This window comes from Hippopotamus amphibius, chromosome 4 (genome assembly GCF_030028045.1).
Source record: "Hippopotamus amphibius kiboko isolate mHipAmp2 chromosome 4, mHipAmp2.hap2, whole genome shotgun sequence".
Taxonomy (NCBI): domain Eukaryota; kingdom Metazoa; phylum Chordata; class Mammalia; order Artiodactyla; family Hippopotamidae; genus Hippopotamus; species Hippopotamus amphibius.
The window spans coordinates 83,212,279-83,231,862 of NC_080189.1; the positions used below are offsets into that span (position 1 = coordinate 83,212,279).

At 40.7% G+C, this 19,584-nt stretch overlaps 1 protein-coding gene across 1 annotated transcript; it reads left to right on the top strand.

Annotated features, from left to right (window-relative positions):
* On the top strand, positions 1-2,461 carry LOC130851602 (disintegrin and metalloproteinase domain-containing protein 9-like). The gene is given in 2 exon segments (XM_057732144.1): positions 1-927; positions 929-2,461. Coding segments are annotated over 2 exon segments (2,460 nt in total).
* Positions 2,462-19,584: the final 17,123 nt, after the last annotated feature.

The following is a 19,584-nucleotide window of genomic DNA, read 5'->3' on the forward strand; positions in this document are numbered from 1 at the left end:
ATGGGATCGGGCGCGGACTCGCCGTCTGGGACCCTCCGCTGCCAGTGGCTGCTGTTGTTCGGCTTGGTGAGCCCAGCCCTCAGTGGGGCTCGGTCAGGCTTTCAACAGACCTCCCACCTCTCTTCTTATGAAATTATAACTCCTTGGAGATTAACTAGAGAACGAAGAGAAGCCCCTAGGCCCTACTCAGAGCAGGTATCTTATGTCATTCAAGCTGAAGGAAAAGAGCATATTATTCACTTGGAAAGGAATAAAGACTTTTTACCCAAAGATTTTGTAGTTTATACCTACAACAAGGAAGGGGCTCTGATCTCTGACTACCCTGATATACAGAATCACTGTCATTATTGGGGATACGTGGAGGGCGCTTATGATTCATCCATTGCTCTTAGCGACTGTTTTGGACTCAGAGGCTTGCTGCATATAGAGAATGTGAGTTATGGGATTGAACCCCTGCAAAATAGCTCTCATTTTGAACACATCTTTTATCGAATGGATGATGTCCACAAAGAGCCTCTGAAATGTGGGGTTTCCAACAAGGACATAGAGGAAGAAACCGCAAAGGATGAAGAGGAAGAGCCTGCTAGTGTCACTCAGCTACTTCGAAGAAGAAGAGCTGTCCTGCCACAGACCCGCTATGTGGAGCTGTTCATTGTCGTAGACAAGGAAAGGTATGACATGATGGGAAGAAACCAGACTGCGGTACGGGAAGAGATGATTCGTTTAGCAAACTACTTGGATAGCATGTACATTATGTTAAATATTTGAATTGTGCTAGTTGGACTGGAGATTTGGACAAATGGAAATCAGATCAACATAGTTGGAGGTGCTGGTGACGTGTTGGGGAACTTTGTACAGTGGCGGGAAAAGTTTCTTATAACACGTCGCAGACATGACAGTGCACAGCTAGTTCTGAATAAAGGTTTTAGATGGGACCGCGGGGATGACGTTTGTGGGAACCGTGTGCTCAAGGAGCCACGCAGGCGGAATTAACGTGTTTGGGCAAATCACGGTGGAGACATTTGCCTCCATTGTTGCTCATGAGTTGGGTCATAACCTTGGAATGAATCATGATGATGGGAGAGACTGTCACTGTGGAGCAAAGAGCTGCATCATGAATTCAGGAGCATCAGGTTCCAGAAACTTCAGCACATGCAGTGCGGAAGACTTTGAGCAGTTAACTTTAAATAAAGGTGGAAACTGCCTTCTTAATATTCCGAAGCCTGATGAAGCCTACAGTGCTCCTTTCTGTGGTAATAAATTGGTGGACCCTGGGGAAGAGTGTGACTGCGGTACTCCAAAGGAATGTGAATTGGACCCTTGTTGTGAAGGAAGTACTTGTAAACTTAAATCATTTGCCGAGTGTGCATATGGTGACTGTTGCCAGGACTGTTGGTTCCTTCCAGGTGGTACTCTGTGCCGAGGAAAAACCAATGAATGTGATGTTCCAGAATACTGCAACGGTTCTTCTCAGTTCTGTCAGCCGGATGTTTTCATTCAGAATGGATATCCTTGCCAGAATAACAGAGCCTATTGCTACAATGGCATGTGCCAATATTATGACGCTCAGTGTCAAGTCGTCTTTGGCTCAAAAGCCAAGGCTGCCCCAAGGGATTGCTTCATTGATGTGAATTCCAAAGGTGACAGATTTGGCAACTGTGGTTTCTCTGGCAACGAATACAAGAAGTGTACCACTGGGAATGCTTCGTGTGGAAAGCTTCAGTGTGAGAATGTACAAGAAATGCCTGTGTTTGGAATTGTGCCTGCTATTATTCAGACTCCTGGGAGAGGCACCAAATGTTGGGGTGTGGATTTCCAGCTTGGATCAGATGTTCCAGACCCTGGCATGGTGAACAAAGGCACCAGATGTGACGTTGGAAAGATCTGTAGAAATTTCCAATGTGTAAATGCTTCTGTTTTGAATTATGACTGTGATATTCAGAAAAAGTGTCACGGACATGGGGTATGTAATAGCAATAAGAATTGTCACTGTGACAACGGCTGGGCTCCCCCCTATTGTGAGACTACAGGATATGGAGGAAGTGTGGACAGTGGGCCTACATACAACGAAAAGAATATTGCCTTGAGGGATGGACTTCTGGTATTCTTCTTCGTAATTATTCCTCTTATTGCATTGGCTGCTTTTGTCTTCATTAAGAGAGATCAGTTACGGAAAAGCTACTGTAGAAGGAAGAGATCACAAACATATGAATCAGATGGCAAAAATCAAGCAAAAGTTTCTAGACAGCCAGTGAGTATTCCTGGACATGCTTCTTCAGTGACTCCTCCCAAAGAAGTTCCTATATATGCAAACAGATTTCCAGTACCAACTTATGCAGCCAAGCAGCCTCAGCAGTTCCCATCAAGGCCACCTCCACCACAACCGAAAACATCATCTCAGGGAAACTTAACTCCCGCTCGTCCAGCTCCTCCACCTCCTTTATATAGTTCCCCCACTTGATTTGTTTTTTAACCTGTCATTTTGCAGACTTCTTCAGGGAACTGAGCTAATACATTTTTTTTTTCCTGATATTTTCTTGAAAAGCCTTTCTTCCTGCTGCAATTATGAATGAAAACAGAATACCACAAAACAAACTTTATTAATACAGAAAAACAGAACTTGAGGAGTGGGAAATGATAACTAGAAGAAATGAAGTAAAGCCAGGGAATTTAGAATAACATTTTCATTTCCATTACTGAATACATTTTATTCAGTCCTCTGTGAGGTTAATGCACCTGACATGGATTGTGTTATTTTGAACATGTTATTGTAATGATTCTCAAATTAACTGTATCGGTTTAAGTTTTGCCATTATGTGCTTAAAGGTAATTCTGAATTTTGACCTTAGTTATCATTAATGTAGTTTCTGGTCAAACATGTAATAATCTAATACCTGTGCAAACTAATTAGCTGCCAATTAATATCTAATATTTTTAATCTTGCACAGACTAATAATCATCAGGCACTAGAATCTTGTGTATCTCATTCATTACAGGAATAAAGGAATATTCTGTCTTCAGAAGAATGCACAAAATACGCAACTAAGATATCATAATATAAATTTAAACATGCAAAAACACACTAAAAGTGTGTATGTGTACACTTACACACAGTCGTTCTCTTCCATTTTTATGAACATTCTATGGATAAATGATTCTACAGATTCTACGGATAATAGATTCTATGGATCTATCTATGGACAATGAATATTAGAAAAGTTAATTTAATGCTAGAATTTCTATTCTGAATCATGTTAAAGCATCGCATCCTTTTACAATAGCATTACTTTAAATTAATTATAAACTTGGAGGTACGAAATATTTAATAGCACTAATCAGATACGCTGTTGATTCATGGCTGTATTAAAAAGCAGGAGCAATTATAATATCTTCAATCAATTGAGCTATCATAAAACCACTTGAGAATTTCATAAGCACTTTAAGTCCAAAATCTGAAACTTCAAAGATTGCTGTTAATATAATTTAGAATGTTTACATTTACTAAGGTGTGCTTGATAATGTCTCTGTTGACACTAATATTTTTAAAGAAATTAGGCTGGAGAAAGGAAGGAAGAAAAAATTTTCTTAGATAAGTACAAAAAAGCTAGTGGTATCTGTGAGTTATTGTCCCAGCTATGATAAAAAGTGAGTTTTTACTGTGGAAAAAATAGTATGAGTGATAAAAATTTAAGCACCTAAATTTTTTTCATAACCTTTCATAATAAAGTTTATTAATAAGTTTGAAAAAAAAAAAAGAAACCTAAGCAATAGCCTGGATGTTGTAACCTTCTCCCCAAGGCAGCGATGTTTTGACAGCTCTCCTACCATTATCATAATAATTCTGATCTCTTCATATGTGACAGGTACGATTGTCAGGAGACGCCAAAGAAGTGACTTTACATTTATGAGCTTGGACTCACTCTCCCATCATACGGAGCTGAGCAGACCCCCAGGCCTACAGCCCACAGGCCCATGGAGCCCAGCAAAGATGCTGAGATAGGGAGAGATGGAGGAGAAATGGAAAAGGGAGAGGAAGCTGTTTTAAGACGCTGATAGCAATAGAAATTAGTATTAAGAAGTCAGGGAAAGAGGGATGAAGGACAGAGTGGGAATGAGAGGCAAATAGAAAATGACTGAGACGGTGAGAGAGAGAGAAAAAGAGTTGGTGAGGAGAGAAATATACACAGAGAAGTATTAATCTCTGTAATGAGAAGGACAGAGATAAATAAGTGATAAATAAAAAGACATAAAGAGAGAAGGATAGAAACAGAGGGATAAGCTGATGGAAATAAAGAGATGGAGAGGAGGAGGGAAGATTAACGCAGAGAAAAAAAAGAGTAGAGAGATTTTCATATAAATATAGTGAGAGGGAGAGAGAGAGAGGTAGACACCAGAGACAGGGATGGAGAGTTAGGGAAATACATCGTAGGAGAGAAGTGGACACAGAAGGAAAGAAAGAATAACAGAGCTATAGAGATAGAGGAATATATGTGGTCACATAGAGTGTGATATACACATAGAGACAGAAATACAGAAATAGAGGTAAATATTGTGAGAGAGAAAGGGAGAGAGAGAAAGAAGAGGGAGAAAGAAAATTAAACATATGCATATTTATATACATATTGTTTCAAACTGTATATTTATAAATTATAACACGTTTAGTATATTAATATATTTTATATAATAAATGAATAATATGTATTTCTTTTCTCTTTATATATTCTATCTATCTATCTATCATCGATCTATCATCTATCATCTGTCTATCATTTATCATCTGTCTACCTAGCATTCTCTCTATCTACCACCTATCATCTATCTATCATCTATCTATCTCTCTACATATATCTCTATCTATCTACTGTGTATTATCATCTATCTATTATCTATGTATCTATCTGTGTATCTATGCATCTATGTATCTATCTATCCATCTATCTATTTATCTTTTTTTTCTTTTTTTTATTTCCCTCCCTTCCTTGACTCCCCCCCTCGAGTCCCCCCCACCCTCCCTGCCCCAGTCCTCTAAGGCATCTTCCATCCTCGAGTTGGACTCCCTTTGTTATACAACAACTTCCCACTGACTCTTTTACAGTTGGTAGTATATATATGTCTGTGCTACTCTCTCGCTTCTTCTCAGTTTCCCCTTCACCCCCCGCCCCCTCCCATACCTCAAGTTCTCCAGTCCATACTCTGTATCTGCATCCTTATTCTTGTCACTGAGTTCATCAGTACCATTTTTAGATTCCGTATATGTGAGTTAGCATACAATATTTGTCCTTCTCTTTCTGACTTACTTCACTATGTATGACAGATTGTAGTTCTATCCACCTCATTACATATAGCTCCATCTCATCCCTTTTTATAGCTGAGTAATATTCCATTGTATATATATGCCACATCTTCTGTATCCATTCATTTGTTGATGGGCATTTAGGTTGCTTCTATGTCCTGGCTATTGTACATAGTGCTGCAATAAACATTATGGCACAAGTTTCTTTTGGGATTATGGTTTTCTTTGGGTATATGCCCAGGAGTGGGATGACTGGATCATATGGTAGTTCTATTTGTAGTTTTTTAAGGAACCTCCAAATTGTTTTCCATAGTGGCTGTACCAACTTACAGTCCCACCAACAGTGCAGGAGAGTTCCCTTTTCCCCACACCCTCTCCAACATTTGTGGTTTCCAGACTTTGTGATGTTGGCCATTCTGATCGGTGTGAGGTGATACCTCATTGTGGCTTTGACTTGCATTTCTCTGATGATGAGTGATGTTGAGCATCTTTTCATGTGTTTGTTGGCCATCTGTATGTCTTCTTTGGAGAAATGTCTATTTAGGTCTTCTGCCCATTTGTGAATTGGGTTATTTGCTTTTTTGGTATTAAGCTTCATGAGCTGCTTGTATATTTTGAAGGTTAATCCTTGGTCCGTTGTTTCATAGGCAATTATTTTTTCCCATTCTGAGGGTTTCCTTTTAGTCTTGTTTATGGTTTCTTTTGCTGTGCAAAAGCTTTTAAGTTTCATGAGGTCCCATTCGTTTATTTTTTTTTTTAATTTATTTATTTTATTTTTTGGGGGGTACACCAGGTTCAATCAACTGTTTTTATACACATATCCCCGTATTCCCTCCCTTCCTTGACTCCCCCCCTCGAGTCCCCCCCACCCTCCCTGCCCCAGTCCTCTAAGGCATCTTCCATCCTCGAGTTGGACTCCCTTTGTTATACAACAACTTCCCACTGACTCTTTTACAGTTGGTAGTATATATATGTCTGTGCTACTCTCTCGCTTCTTCTCAGTTTCCCCTTCACCCCCCGCCCCCTCCCATACCTCAAGTTCTCCAGTCCATTCTCTGTATCTGCGTCCTTGTTCTTGTCACTGAGTTCATCAGTACCATTTTTAGATTCCGTATATGTGAGTTAGCATACAATATTTGTCCTTCTCTTTCTGACTTACTTCAGTATGTATGACAGATTGTAGTTCTATCCACCTCATTACATATAGCTCCATCTCATCCCTTTTTATAGCTGAGTAATATTCCATTGTATATATATGCCACATCTTCTGTATCCATTCATTTGTTGATGGGCATTTCGGTTGCTTCCATGTCCTGGCTATTGTAAAGAGTGCTGCAATAAACATGATGGTACAAGTTTCTTTTGGGATTATGGTTTTCTTTGGGTATATGCCCAGGAGTGGGATGACTGTATCATATGGTAGTTCTATTTGTAGTTTTTTAAGGAACCTCCAAATTGTTTTCCATAGTGGCTTTACCAGCTTACAGTCCCACCAACAGTGCAGGAGGGTTCCCTTTTCTCCACACCCTCTCCAACATTTGTTGTTTCCAGACTTTGTGATGATGGCCATTCTGATTGGTGTGAGGTGATACCTCATTGTGGCTTTGACTTGCATTTCTCTGATGATGAGTGATGTTGAGCATCTTTTCATGTGTTTGTTGGCCATCTGTATGTCTTCTTTGGAGAAATGTCTATTTAGGTCTTCTGCCCATTTGTGGATTGGGTTATTTGCTTTTTTGGTATTAAGCTGTATGAGCTGCTTGTAAATTTTGGAGGTTAATCCTTTGTCCGTTGTTTCATAGGCAATTATTTTTTCCCATTCTGAGGGTTTCCTTTTAGTCTTGTTTATGGTTTCTTTTGCTGTGCATAAGCTTTTAAGTTTCATGAGGTCCCATTCGTTTATTCTTGATTTTATTTCCATGATTCTAGGAGGTGGGTCAAAAAGGATGTTGCTTTGATGTATGTCAAAGAGTGTTCTGCCTATGTTTTCCTCTAGGAGTTTGATAGTGTCTGGCCTTACATGTAGGTCTTTAATCCATTTGGAGTTTATTTTTGTGTATGGTGTTAGGAAGTGTTCTAATTTCATTCTTTTACATGTTGCTGTCCAATTTTCCCAGCACCACTTCTTGAAGAGGCTGTCTTTTTTCCATTGTATATTCTTGCCTCCTTTGTCAAAGATAAGGTGCCCATATGTGTTTGGGCTTACTTCTGAGTTCTCTATTCTATTCCATTGATCGTCCTTTCTATTTTTGTGCCAGTACCATACTGTCTTGATCACTATGGCCTTGTAGTATAGTTTGAAGTCAGGGAGCCTGATTCCACCAACTCCATTTTTCCTTCTCAAGATTGCTTTGGCTATTCGGGGTCCTTTGCGTTTCCATACAAATCGTAAGATTTCTTGCTCTAGTACTGTGAAAAATGCCATTGGTAATTTGATCGGGATTGCATTGAATCTGTAAATTGCTTTGGGTATTACAGACATTTTCACGATGTTGATTCTTCCAATCCAGGAACATTGTATGTCCCTCCATCTGTTTGTGTTGTCTTTGATTTCTTTCATCAATATCTTAAAGTTTTCTGCATACAGATCTTTTGCCGCCGTAGGCAGGTTTATTCCTAGGTATTTTATTCTTTTTGTTGCAATGGTGAATGGGAGAGTTTCCTTAATTTCTCTTTCTGCTCTTCCATTGTTAATGTATAGGAATGCAAGAGATTTCTGTGCATTAATTTTGTATCCTGCTACTTTACTAAACTCATCAATTAGTGCTAGCAGTTTTCTGGTAGAGTCTTTAGGGTTTTCTATATATAATATCATGCCATCTGCAAAGAGTGACAATTTTACTTCTTCTTTTCCAATTTGGATTCCTTTGATTTCTTTTTCTTCTCTGATTGCTGTGGCTAAAACTTCCAAAACTATGTTGAATAATAGTGGTGAGAGTGGACACCCTTGTCTTGTTCCTGTTCTTAGAGGGAATTCTTCCAATTTTTCCCCATTGAGAATGATGTTGGCTTTTGGTTTTTCATATATGGCTTTTATTATGTTGAGGTAATTTCCTTCTATGCCCATTTTCTGGAGAGCTTTTATCATAAATGGATGTTGAACTTTGTCAAAAGCTTTTTCTGCATCTATTGAAATGATCATATGGTTTTTATCCTTCAAGTTGTTGATATGATGTATCATGTTGATTGATTTGCGTATATTGAAGAATCCTTGCATCCCAGGGATAAACCCCACTTGATCGTGGTGTATGATGTTTTTAATGTGCTGTTGGAGTCTGTTAGCTAGTATTTTGTTGAGGATTTTTGCATCTATATTCATCAGTGATATTGGTCTGTAGTTTTCTTTTTTTGTGACATCTTTGCCTGGTTTTGGTATCAGGGTGATGGTGGCCTCGTAGAATGAGTTTGGGAGTGCTCCGCCTTCTGCAATATTTTGGAAGAGTTTGAGAAGGATAGGTGTTAACTCTTCTCGAAATGTTTGATAGAATTCGCCTGTGAACCCATCTGGTCCTGGGCTTTTGTGTGTTGGGAGATTTTTAATCACTGCCTCAATTTCCGTACTTGTGATTGGTCTGTTCATGGTTTCTATTTCTTCCTGGTTGAGTGTTGGAAGATTGTATTTTTCTAAGAATGTATCCATTTCTTCCAGGTTATCCAATTGATTGGCATATAGTTGCTTGTAGTAGTCTCTCATGATGTTTTGTATTTCTGAGGTGTCCGTTGTGACTTCTCCTTTTTCATTTCTAATTCTGTTGATTTGCATCTTCTCCCTTTTTTTCTTGATGAGTCTGGCTAATGGTTTATCAATTTTGTTAATCTTCTCAAAGAACCAGCTTTTAGTTTTATTTATTTTTGCTATGGTTTCTTTCCTTTCTTTTTCATTTATTTCTGCTCTGATCTTTATGATTTCTTTCCTTCTGCTCCCTTTGGGGTCTCTTTGTTCTTCTTTCTCTAGTTGTTTGAGGTGTAAGGTTAGGTTGTTTATTCGATCATTTTCTTGTTTCTTAAGGTAGGACTGTATTGCTATAAACTTCCCTCTTAGAACTGCTTTTGCTGCGTCCCATAGGTTTTGGGTTGTTGTGTTTTCGTTGTCATTTGTTTCTAGATATTTTTTGATTTCCTCTTTGATTTCTGTAGTGATTCCTTGGTTGTTTAAGAGTGAATTGTTTAGCCTCCATGTGTTTGTCTTTTTTGCAGTTTTTTTCCTGTAATTGATATCTAGTCTCATGGCGTTGTGGTCTGAGAAGATGCTTGATATGATTTCAATTTTCTTGAATTTGCTGAGGTTTGATTTGTGACCTAAGATGTGATCTATCCTGGAAAATGTTCCGTGTGCACTTGAGAAGAAAATGTAGTCTGTCGTTTTTGGATGGAATGTCCTATAAATATCAATTAAGGCGAGATGGTCTAATGTGTCATTTAAAGCTTGTGTGTCTTTATTTATTTTCTGTTTGGATGATCTGTCCATTGATGTAAGTGGGGTGTTCAAGTCTCCCACTATTATTGTGTTCCTGTCGATGTCCCCTTTTATAGCTGTTAGCATTTGCCTTATGTACTGAGGTGCTCCTATATTGGGGGCATAGATATTTACCATTGTGATATGTTCTTCTTGGATGGATCCCTTGATCATTATGTAGTGCCCTTCCTTGTCTCTTTTAATAGTCTTTACTTTCAAGTCTAATTTGTCTGATATGAGTATTGCTACTCCAGCTTTCTTTTGACTTCCATTTGCATGGAATATCTTTTTCCATCCCTTCACTTTCAGTCTATATGTATCCCTTGGTCTGAAGTGGGTTTCTTGTAGGCAGCATATAGAAGGGTCTTGTTTTTGTATCCATTCAGCCAGTCTGTGTCTTTTGGTTGGAGCATTTAATCCATTTACATTTAAAGTGATTATTGACATGTGTGTGCCAATTACCATTTTCTTAATTGTTTTGGGTTTGTATTTGTAGGTGTTTTCCTTTTCTTGTGTTTCCTACTTAGAGAAGTTCCTTTAGCACTTGTTGTAAGGCTGGTTTGGTGGTGCTGAATTCTCTTAACTTTTGCTTGTCTGGAAAGCTTTTGATTTCTCCCTCAAATCTGAATGAGATTCTTGCTGGGTAGAGTATTCTTGGCTGTAGGTTTCTCTCTTTCAGGACTTTCAATATATCCTGCCAGTCCCTTCTGGCCTGCAGAGTTTCTGTAGAAAGGTCAGCTGTTATCCTGATGGGTTTTCCCTTATATGTTGTTTGTTGCTTTTCTCTTGCTGCTTTTCATATTTTTTCTTTGTGTTTAATTGTCATTAGTTTGATTAATATGTGTCTTGGTGTATTTCTCCTTGGGTTTATTCTGTATGGGACTCTCTGCACTTCTTGGACTTGGTTCATTGTTTCCTTTCCCATGTTGGGGAAGTTTTCCACTAGAACCTCTTCAAATATTTTCTCAGACCCTTTCTTGTTTTCTTCTTCTTCTGGGATGCCTATAATTCGAATGTTGGTATGTTTAAGGTTATCACTGAGGTCTCTGAGACTGTCTTCTAATCTTTTTATTCTTTTTTCTTTTTCCTGCTCTGTGGCAGCTATTTCCCCCATTCTATCTTCCAACTCACTTATTCGTTCTTCTGCCTCAGTCATTCTGCTGGTTATAGCATCTAGAGTATTTTTAATTTCAGTTATTTTGTTATCCATTGCTGTTTGTTTTTCTGAGTTCTTATGAACTGTTTCTTGTACTTTCTCTATTTGGTTATCGAGATTTTGTATCATTTTTACTATCATTACTCTAAATTCTTTTTCAGGCATTTTTCCTATTTCCTCTTCATTTATTTGGTCTTGTGGGTTTTTTTCCTGCTCCTTTGCCTGCATGGTGTTTCTTTGTTGCCTCATGGTTGTCCAAACTTTTGGGGTTGCTTGTCCTGGTGATAGAGGTATTTATAGAAGACTGTCCAAGCCTCAGACTAATGTCCAAGTATTGGATTAAACAAATATTAAGTCTAGGAAACACATACATGTATAAGACACACAATTACTGAATCTGTTAGGACATAAGGCTCTAGAAAGACCTGACAGAACCCCAGTGTGCTATCAGATATTCAAAGAGAAACCCAGCAGAAATTGACAACTGAAACAGAACAAATCAGAGAGAAAAGCAAAAGCAAACAAACTACAAATAACACCCTACACATACAAACATCAATCCAGGGAGATTTTGTAAGCTAGGATCAAACATAGAAAAGAGCTGGAGTACCACCAGAGAGAATGGAGATTCTCAGAATGTAATTAGACAACTGTACTAAGAACTAAGATAAAGACAAAAGCCTAATATTAAATACCAAGGCAGTGCGTCATCTGGAGAATAGAGCAAGGAGTCTGAGCAGACCGATAGTGTTGCTTATAAGTATGTTAAGAGAAAATAAACTTAAAAAGGCTGGAAGAAAGGGGAACAGAAGAGCGTAATGTGGTTGGAAATATGCAGATAAAAAGAAAGGAATAGAAATGTATAAAAGATAGGGATGAAAGGAAAGTATGAGAGATATTTTGTCCATACTACCAAAAACTTAGCTAGATATAGAAGTATATAAAAAGGCAAAAAAAAAAAAAAAGAATAAAAAATATCCTTAAAAAATTATGTTGTAAAACTTGTAGATCCCTTAGGGCTAAGATCGTATTTAATAAAGAAAAAAAAAAGAGAGAGAGAGAAAGAAAAAAAAAAATCCAGAACTGATCCCAGAATGGACCAGTTCAATAGGTATTGATACTACTATTTCTGTTTCCTTAGCGTCTCAGCTGTAAGTGTCCTTCTCCTTGCCTTGGGTTTTTTTGCATTATTCTGTGACCAGCAGAGGTTCCTTTATTGTTCGTCTGTAAGCATAGGTGTGTGGTGAGGGAGAAGGTACAATAGTGGCTCCTTCTCCTGGGAGTGAGTGAGCAGTGGCGCACTGTTGTTTCAGTCAGGCTTGGAGGTGCCTGTTGCAGAGGGCGCTGGTGGCTCAGGCGTAAACAGAAAGTCTTAGAGTTGGGCTTCTCTCTGGGTTTTTTTCTTTTTGATGCTGTTGTTGTTGTTGTTGTTTTCTCTCATCAGCCTCCCTGCTGCTGGCGTTGCAAGGGGTTTTAATCTAGCCCCACCCAACTGCCTGAGGGTGCTTGTTATCCCTGAGTGCCTTAGGTGGCCCACGGGCGTCTCTCCACTGCCTGCTGCAGAGGTGCCGAAAGAGAGAGAGAGGCTACTCAAGCGGCTCCTTCCCCCGCCCTTGAGCCTGCAGCCTCCAGCCGCCATCATGGCCGGGCAGCTCTCAGGGACGGGCACTCCTCTCCGTGGACCTCCTCCCTCCTGTCCTCTAGGTCCGTCACCCTACCAGCAACAATGTTTCTCACCCTGAACCAGCTCTCCGGTTCGCACGCTCCCGCTCCTGGACCCTCTGTTCAGCCGCGGATCGATGTCTTGGTCCGGGAACGCTGAGCTGCGCTTCGGACCCTCCGTATGTTTCTCACTCCCTCCGGTCTGCCACGGCTCCGCCGCTTCACCCTCTTTGAGCCGTCGTAGATGCCTCCCTACCGGCTATGTCGGGCTCCCCGCAGCCCTTTCTGGTGTCCGAGGCCGTCTGCTGGTGTTCAGCTGGTTCTCTGTGGGAATGACTGTGTCCTTCCGTGCATTCCCAATGCATCTGTGGAGAGGGATGCACTCCACGTCTCTCTACTTCGCCTCCATCTTTTCTCTCCGATCTATTTATCTTATTGCATAATAAAGCTGTAGAACAAACATCCCAAAAGAATAGTGGCTTAAAACAGTAATCATTAATCCTCACAAGTTCACGGGTCAGCTAGGCTGTTCTGCTGAACTGGGTCAGATTTAGCTGATGGCCAGCCAGGTCCCAGCCAGCCAATCAGCTGACCACCATGTGACCTAGTCAAAGTGGCCTGGGCCGCAATGAATCAGCTCTGTTCCAGGTGGTACCTCATCCTCCAGGTGACTAGCTGAGACTTGTTCTCTGGACAGTGGTGGGCATCCAAGAGAGCCACCAGAAGTGCATTAGGCCTCTTGGAGTTGCCAACTGGAAAACAAGCAAAGAAATAACTGTGAGTTGAGTTCGTTTGGTGTCTTACTGAGGACTATAGCCCAGGAGACAGACTCTTAGGTAACTCCGAGAAACTTTTCCAAAGGTAACGGTGTGGGGAAGCCTCCTACACTGTTGGTGGGGGTGTAAATTGGTGCAGCCACCATGGAGAACAGTATGGAGGCTCCTTAAAAAACCAAAAATAGAGCTACCATATGACCCAGCAATCCCACTCCTGGGCATATATCTGGAGAAAACCAGTATTTGAAAAGATACATGCACCCCAATGTTCACTGAAGCACTATTTACAATAGCCAGGACAGGGAAGCAACCTAAATGTCCATCAATGGAGGAATGGATAAAGAAGATGGGGCACACATATACAAGGGAATATTCTCAGCCAGAGAAAAGAATGAAAAATGCCATTTGCAGCAACATGGATGGACCTAGAGATTGTCATACTGAACGCAGTAAGTCAGAGAAAGAAAATACCGTATATCTAAAAAAATAGTACAAATGAAGCTATTTATGAAACAGAAATAGAGTCACAGATGTAGAAAACAGACATGGTTACCAAGGGGGAATGTGAGGGGAGAGATAAATTGGGAGATGGGGAGAGATAAATTGGGAGATTGGGAGTGACATATACACACTACTGTATATAAAATAGGTAACTAATAAGGACCTACTGTACAGCACAGGGAACGCTACTGAACACTCTGTAATGACCTAAATGGGAAAAGCGTCCTTAAAAGAGTGGGTGTATGTATATGTATAACTGATTCACTTTGCTGTACAGCAAAAACTAACACAACATTGTAAATCAACTCTACGCCAATAAAAATGAATCGACAAAAAGAGACGGGGGGAGGTCAGTGCGCAGGTGATTTTGGTGAAGGGGTTCATGCAACCAAGACCACATCCGGGTGGAGGGCTGCTGCTGCTAGTCACGAGAATCAGGGCTTAGTTAATAACTTCAGTGCCTTTCTAAGTATGGGAAGCTGCAAAAATTCGGATTCATACATTTTTTCCTGATGGTATCTACGTCTGAAAAGGCCTGATCTGCCCGCTTTTGCAGAGCACAGAGGGCCGCGTTCCTGAGGCCCACCCTGGCTTCCTGTCAGGGTGTGTTACCCATCAGCAGCTGCAGTGGCTGATGACTCAGGCCTAGCAGAGCCGCGCAGGAGGCAACACGTTCCCGCCGGCAAGCTCAAGACGGGGCATGAGAACGCCACAGCCAATGGGGAAGCAACGGCCCCTCTAGTGTGATGGGCTGGAATTCACATCGCAAGGAGCAAGTTCCAATTCTGGAAGTATTGCAGTGACCACACTTGGGCCCCTGTCTCTCACTGAATGCAGTTATAACCCCTAAATCTGAGGGCTCTGTCAAATAGAGGGGAGAAAGCAGATTGGAAAAGGAAACCATAAAGTGAGCACTGCAGAACTGACAATGAGTTTCCTTTTCTTATTTTTTTTTTCATTAGGTCTCCCCTGGCCTGGACTCAAAAACAGCCTGAAGCCCAGTAGATACACCAGGTGCAGACAGAGGGAAGGGGGTGCTCGATGGGCCAGGAGCCCTGCTTTTCTGTTTTTATTTGGCTTCTTTGTCTTTTTCCCATTCGTTCCCACCCCTCACCACCCCACACCCACATCCCAGTGTCTGTGACAGTAGCAGTGGCTACATCAGAGGCGAAATCCTGAGGGAGGGGGACCTTCTCCCTCAGCAGGGAACCTGTGGTCCCAAGAGCATGTGGAGAAACCCAGTTTTGTTCTCTCTTTATCCTCTCCCTGGTTGGTGTTGAAGGCAGACACAGGTGCAGGAAATGCACAGTAGAGCAAGTATACTAAAGCCCACGTATCTGGTCCAAGAACCAAAGGGAGGATTCCTGTGAGTCGTACAGTGTTGGAGAGATTGCAGAGAGGAAAGAGATTACGAAAGGAATCTCAGATAATGGTGTTTGACAACTAGGATCAGCCCCTAGCTGCACATGCATAAACGTGACCTGAAGCAGACTTTGTAAACTGATCTAAGTGTAGACAACCACCGAGGTCATAGACTGGCCACTGGTGGTGCACACAGTGCAGTGTGAACGGTACTGCAAGGGCTCTGAAAACTGCACTGACTCAAACTGCCCACCTAAGGCAGCTAGGAACTTACAGTACCTAACTGGGTCAATTCCCCACTAAGAACAACAACAACAACAAAAACCACAACAAAAAACTCAGCATTCTCCACAGTATTGAAACACTACCTAGAGCCCGTAACGTAATATTCAAAATGTGCAGGATACAATTCAAAATTACCCAACATGTGGAAAACAGGGAGAATCTCAACATCTCAATATGGAAAAGCCAGTAAACAGAGGTCAATCCTGAAATGTCACAGATGTCAGAATCACAGAGAATTTAACGCCGTTTTTATGCCCGTGGAAGAAAATGGAAAGAGAGATGTAGACATAGAAAGTAACATACATACGACAGCTATAAATGGAGACTTAGAAAAGGAAAGAGGTGATAGAGACAGGCAGGTAGAGAGATATAAAGAGAGAACTGGAAATAAGGAGAAGAGAAACAAAGAGAAACAGAGAAAGGGAAGGAGACAGAGCTGGAAAGAAAGACAGAGAGGTATAGAGGGGTGAGTAGCAACAGGAAATAGAGAAAGAAGATCGTGGACACAGAGATGGAGAGACAGAGACCAGTCCACACAGAGTGGTGGAGAAAGCCATGGGGAGATAGAGAAACAGAATAATAGAGAGAGAAAGGGAGCCCATGCAAGACACAGAGCTGGGACACACTTATGAGAATTGTTTAAATTCAGTACATCACTAGGGGCTGCATAATGCTAATGTGCTAATTTTAATATTTCTTCTGCATTTATTGGTTGTAATACTCCCAGAAAAAAGAAATTTGATTCATAGACTCTGTGGTATCTTGAGATACAGTTTGTACAGAGATGGCGAGGTAAATGTTTGATTCTTATTTTATTTCTCTTATCACAGTAACAAGATAGTGCCTGCTTTAGCAACCTCCACAGCTGCTTTTCTTTTCTTTTTCTTTTTCTTTCTTTCTTTTTTTTTTTTTCAGTATTACCAGCAAACTGGTGTGTTTTTATATGTTTTTAAATTGGGGGGTAGGTGTTATTCTTTTGTTGCCATTGTCCTCTTTATGGTCAGTAAGAGCCACTACAAGTTGGCATCTGTGTTGTTTGAAAAGACCTCAGTGGTCTCTGACAGCTTCTTTGCTCTCAGCCAGGCAAGACATCACAGGTTTATCTTTGCACATCTCCTGCTGAATCCTGGATTCAGCCATTTCTCGACTGAGCACTTGAGCTTTTAATAGGACATGGAATTCTTATGCTAGGAATGCTTATTACTTCTGTATAATTATTGCTTTCTACTTTTTCTTCATTGGATAGCTAAAAAAGAACTATTTTTTAGAGAAAACCAATTCAAATGATAGACCACAGGGTTTTAACTAAATTTAAAAAATATTATATTTACATTTCCCTTATGCTGAAATCTTGATATCTAATGGCATCAATAGAAGTTTATAAAAATGTAAACACAAACATTATAATTGCTAATAACACTGAGCCCAAGGAATGCAAATTAAGATGTTTTTCCTTATTTCTCTTTTTCTTTCTTTCTTCTTCTCATTTCTCTCCCTGTGCCCCCATCTCTCTCTTTCTTTGGGTACAGGGTGTCAAATGGATATATTCCAGTGCCAACGTGTTGTAATCTTTTCAACATCATAGTTGATAGTTCTTTTCACATTGTGGTGGAGACTTTTTTTCTCATATTACTTTTTTGTTTTAAGAATTTTCTTTCTGCTCTAGAATGATGGCAATTTTCTCTCTTCTTATTTTTTTAAATGTATTTTATTTTATGTATTTACTTTTGGCCATGCAGTGCAGGTATGAGGGATCTTAGTTCCCTGACCAGGGACAGACTGGCCCCCTGCAGTGGAAGCATGGAGTCCTAACCACTGGACCACCAGGGACGTTCATCTCCTCTCTTATTTTTAAACCACAAAGCTTGTCCCCACAAGGATTTTCTAGGACCGCAAAGCAACTGCACTTGCCTCGCGTACAACAGCCTGGAACACTCTGCTCTCAGAGCTGCTCCTGCGGCAGCCTCGTGTCCCCTGCCCTGGTGGTCCCATCAGCACAGGGAAGACCAGCTGGGGTCCTGTCCTTCCCTCCCTCCCCAGATGTCTGTCGTGACCCCAGAAAATGAATCACCTCAGAGAGAGAGGCCAAAACAGGGACCCAGGGGAGACTTCTTTTCCATTCTATATACTATATTTTAAACAGATATGCAAGCACGTATACAAAAGTGGTGGGTGAGAAACTGTATAGACACCACTTCAACTTCCACCATGGTTTCACTCTCCTTGTGTGATCACCTAACCATCCATCATGAATCCAAGTAAATCAAAGATATCAGGCCACTTTCTGAGGAGAAAACTGCTAAATAGAACATAGGATGCTCACATCAATTCGATTTCATTCTTTTCGTCATACAAACAGAATCACAGTGTGTGTATTCTCTTTTAATTTATTCTTCAACATTTTGTAAGATTTATCATATTCTCGTAATTTATTAATTCTCGATTCTATAAAGCACTGCACTACATGCATGCACCACCCTTTTTGCCTCATTTGATTACTAAATGATATGGATCTTTACAGTTTGGGGGAAATTTTAATAACATTCCCGCAAACATGCTTGTCTTTGTGTCCTGGTGACATGCGTACACATTTCTGTTAAGCCTCGTCGTGGAAACACAGAGTGTATTTGAATACTTTTCAGTAGGTTTATTGCTCCTTTTTTATGCAGGAACTGTTCCTGTTCTTTACTGATTTTTCACTTTGTCTGTTTTTTAATGATTTCTTTCTTTTTTAATACTCAATTTCTTTAAGCAAACAAACCATTCAAGTGTTTCTCCTATCTCCCACCACTTGCCTCTGGTGACCATCAACCTGCTCTCTGTTTCTAAGAGCTTTTATTTTGTTTTAATTTTTAAATTAAAAAAAATTAGATTCCACATATGAGAGGTCATGTGGTGTTTGTCTTTGTCTGTCTTGCTTTTTTCACTTAGCATAATGCTCTTAAGTTCTACCCATGTTGTTGCAAATGGCGGGATTCCATTCTTCTTTTATGTCTGAGTAGTATTGCGTTGCATATTTATACCACAGCTACTCTAACCATGCATCTGTTTGCTGATGGACACTTAGGTGGTTTCAAAGTTTTGACTGCTGTGAATAATGCAACAATGAACGTGGCAGGGCAGATTCCTTTTCGAGTTAGCATTTTCATTTTTTTTCAGATCAATACCCAGAAATGGAATTGCTGGATCACATGGGAGCTCCATTGTTAATTTTTTGAGGCCCTTTCATACTGTTTTCCACAGTGGCTGCGCCAATTTACATTCCCCCCAACAGTGCAGGTGGGTTCCCTTTCCTCCTCCTGCTCACAAACACTTGTTATTTCAAGTCTTGTTGGTAATAGCCGTTCTGCCAGGAGTGAGAGGATACCTCATTGTTGTTTTGATTTGCATTTCCCTGAATTTCAGATAAACATCATATTTTTTGAGTGTATGTCCCAAGTATTGCACAGCACTACACAGGGGTTTTTTGGGAGGAGGGGTTGTTTTTTGTTTTGTTTTGTTTTTGTTTTTGTCTTTGCCCACTAAATCTGGCAACCCTGTGTGAAGGACTGTTACTTGATGAAAAAATTGCTCTACCTAATTGATTTGTAAGCCCACACACACACACAACTTTGAGGAGAGCTGAACATAGACCAACACACCTGATCTTAATTTCTTGGGGTAAAGCAGGGTGAACGCTTATTGGATTTGCTGTTGGTTGCCTCAGAGTTTAACTACGGGTGTAAAAAGGAAGGTAGTGCAGGGAAATGATATAAAAATGTTTCACTGAGGGATAAGACCAAGGCAGCAGCATTAACACTGACGCTGAACTGCAGGGAACCTAGCCCCATTCAGGACTGCTCACTGCCTTAGGAAACAAGCAAGCTTCATCCACGTTTCCCCCCCACCCCTCCCTGCCACATCTGACCCATTTTCTGAGCTCTCAGCACTCAGGCTTCTCTCCTCCTGGTGGGGGTAGGGAGAGGGGACCTGCTCCCAGCCTGCCATGGGGGGCCCTCAAGAAAGGGGTTGGTGCAGAGAGGCAGGCTCCTCCCCAGGCCTCCCCCAGCACCCACCCCCTCTGGGATCAGTGAGGCGGTCTTTAAGAGAGCTC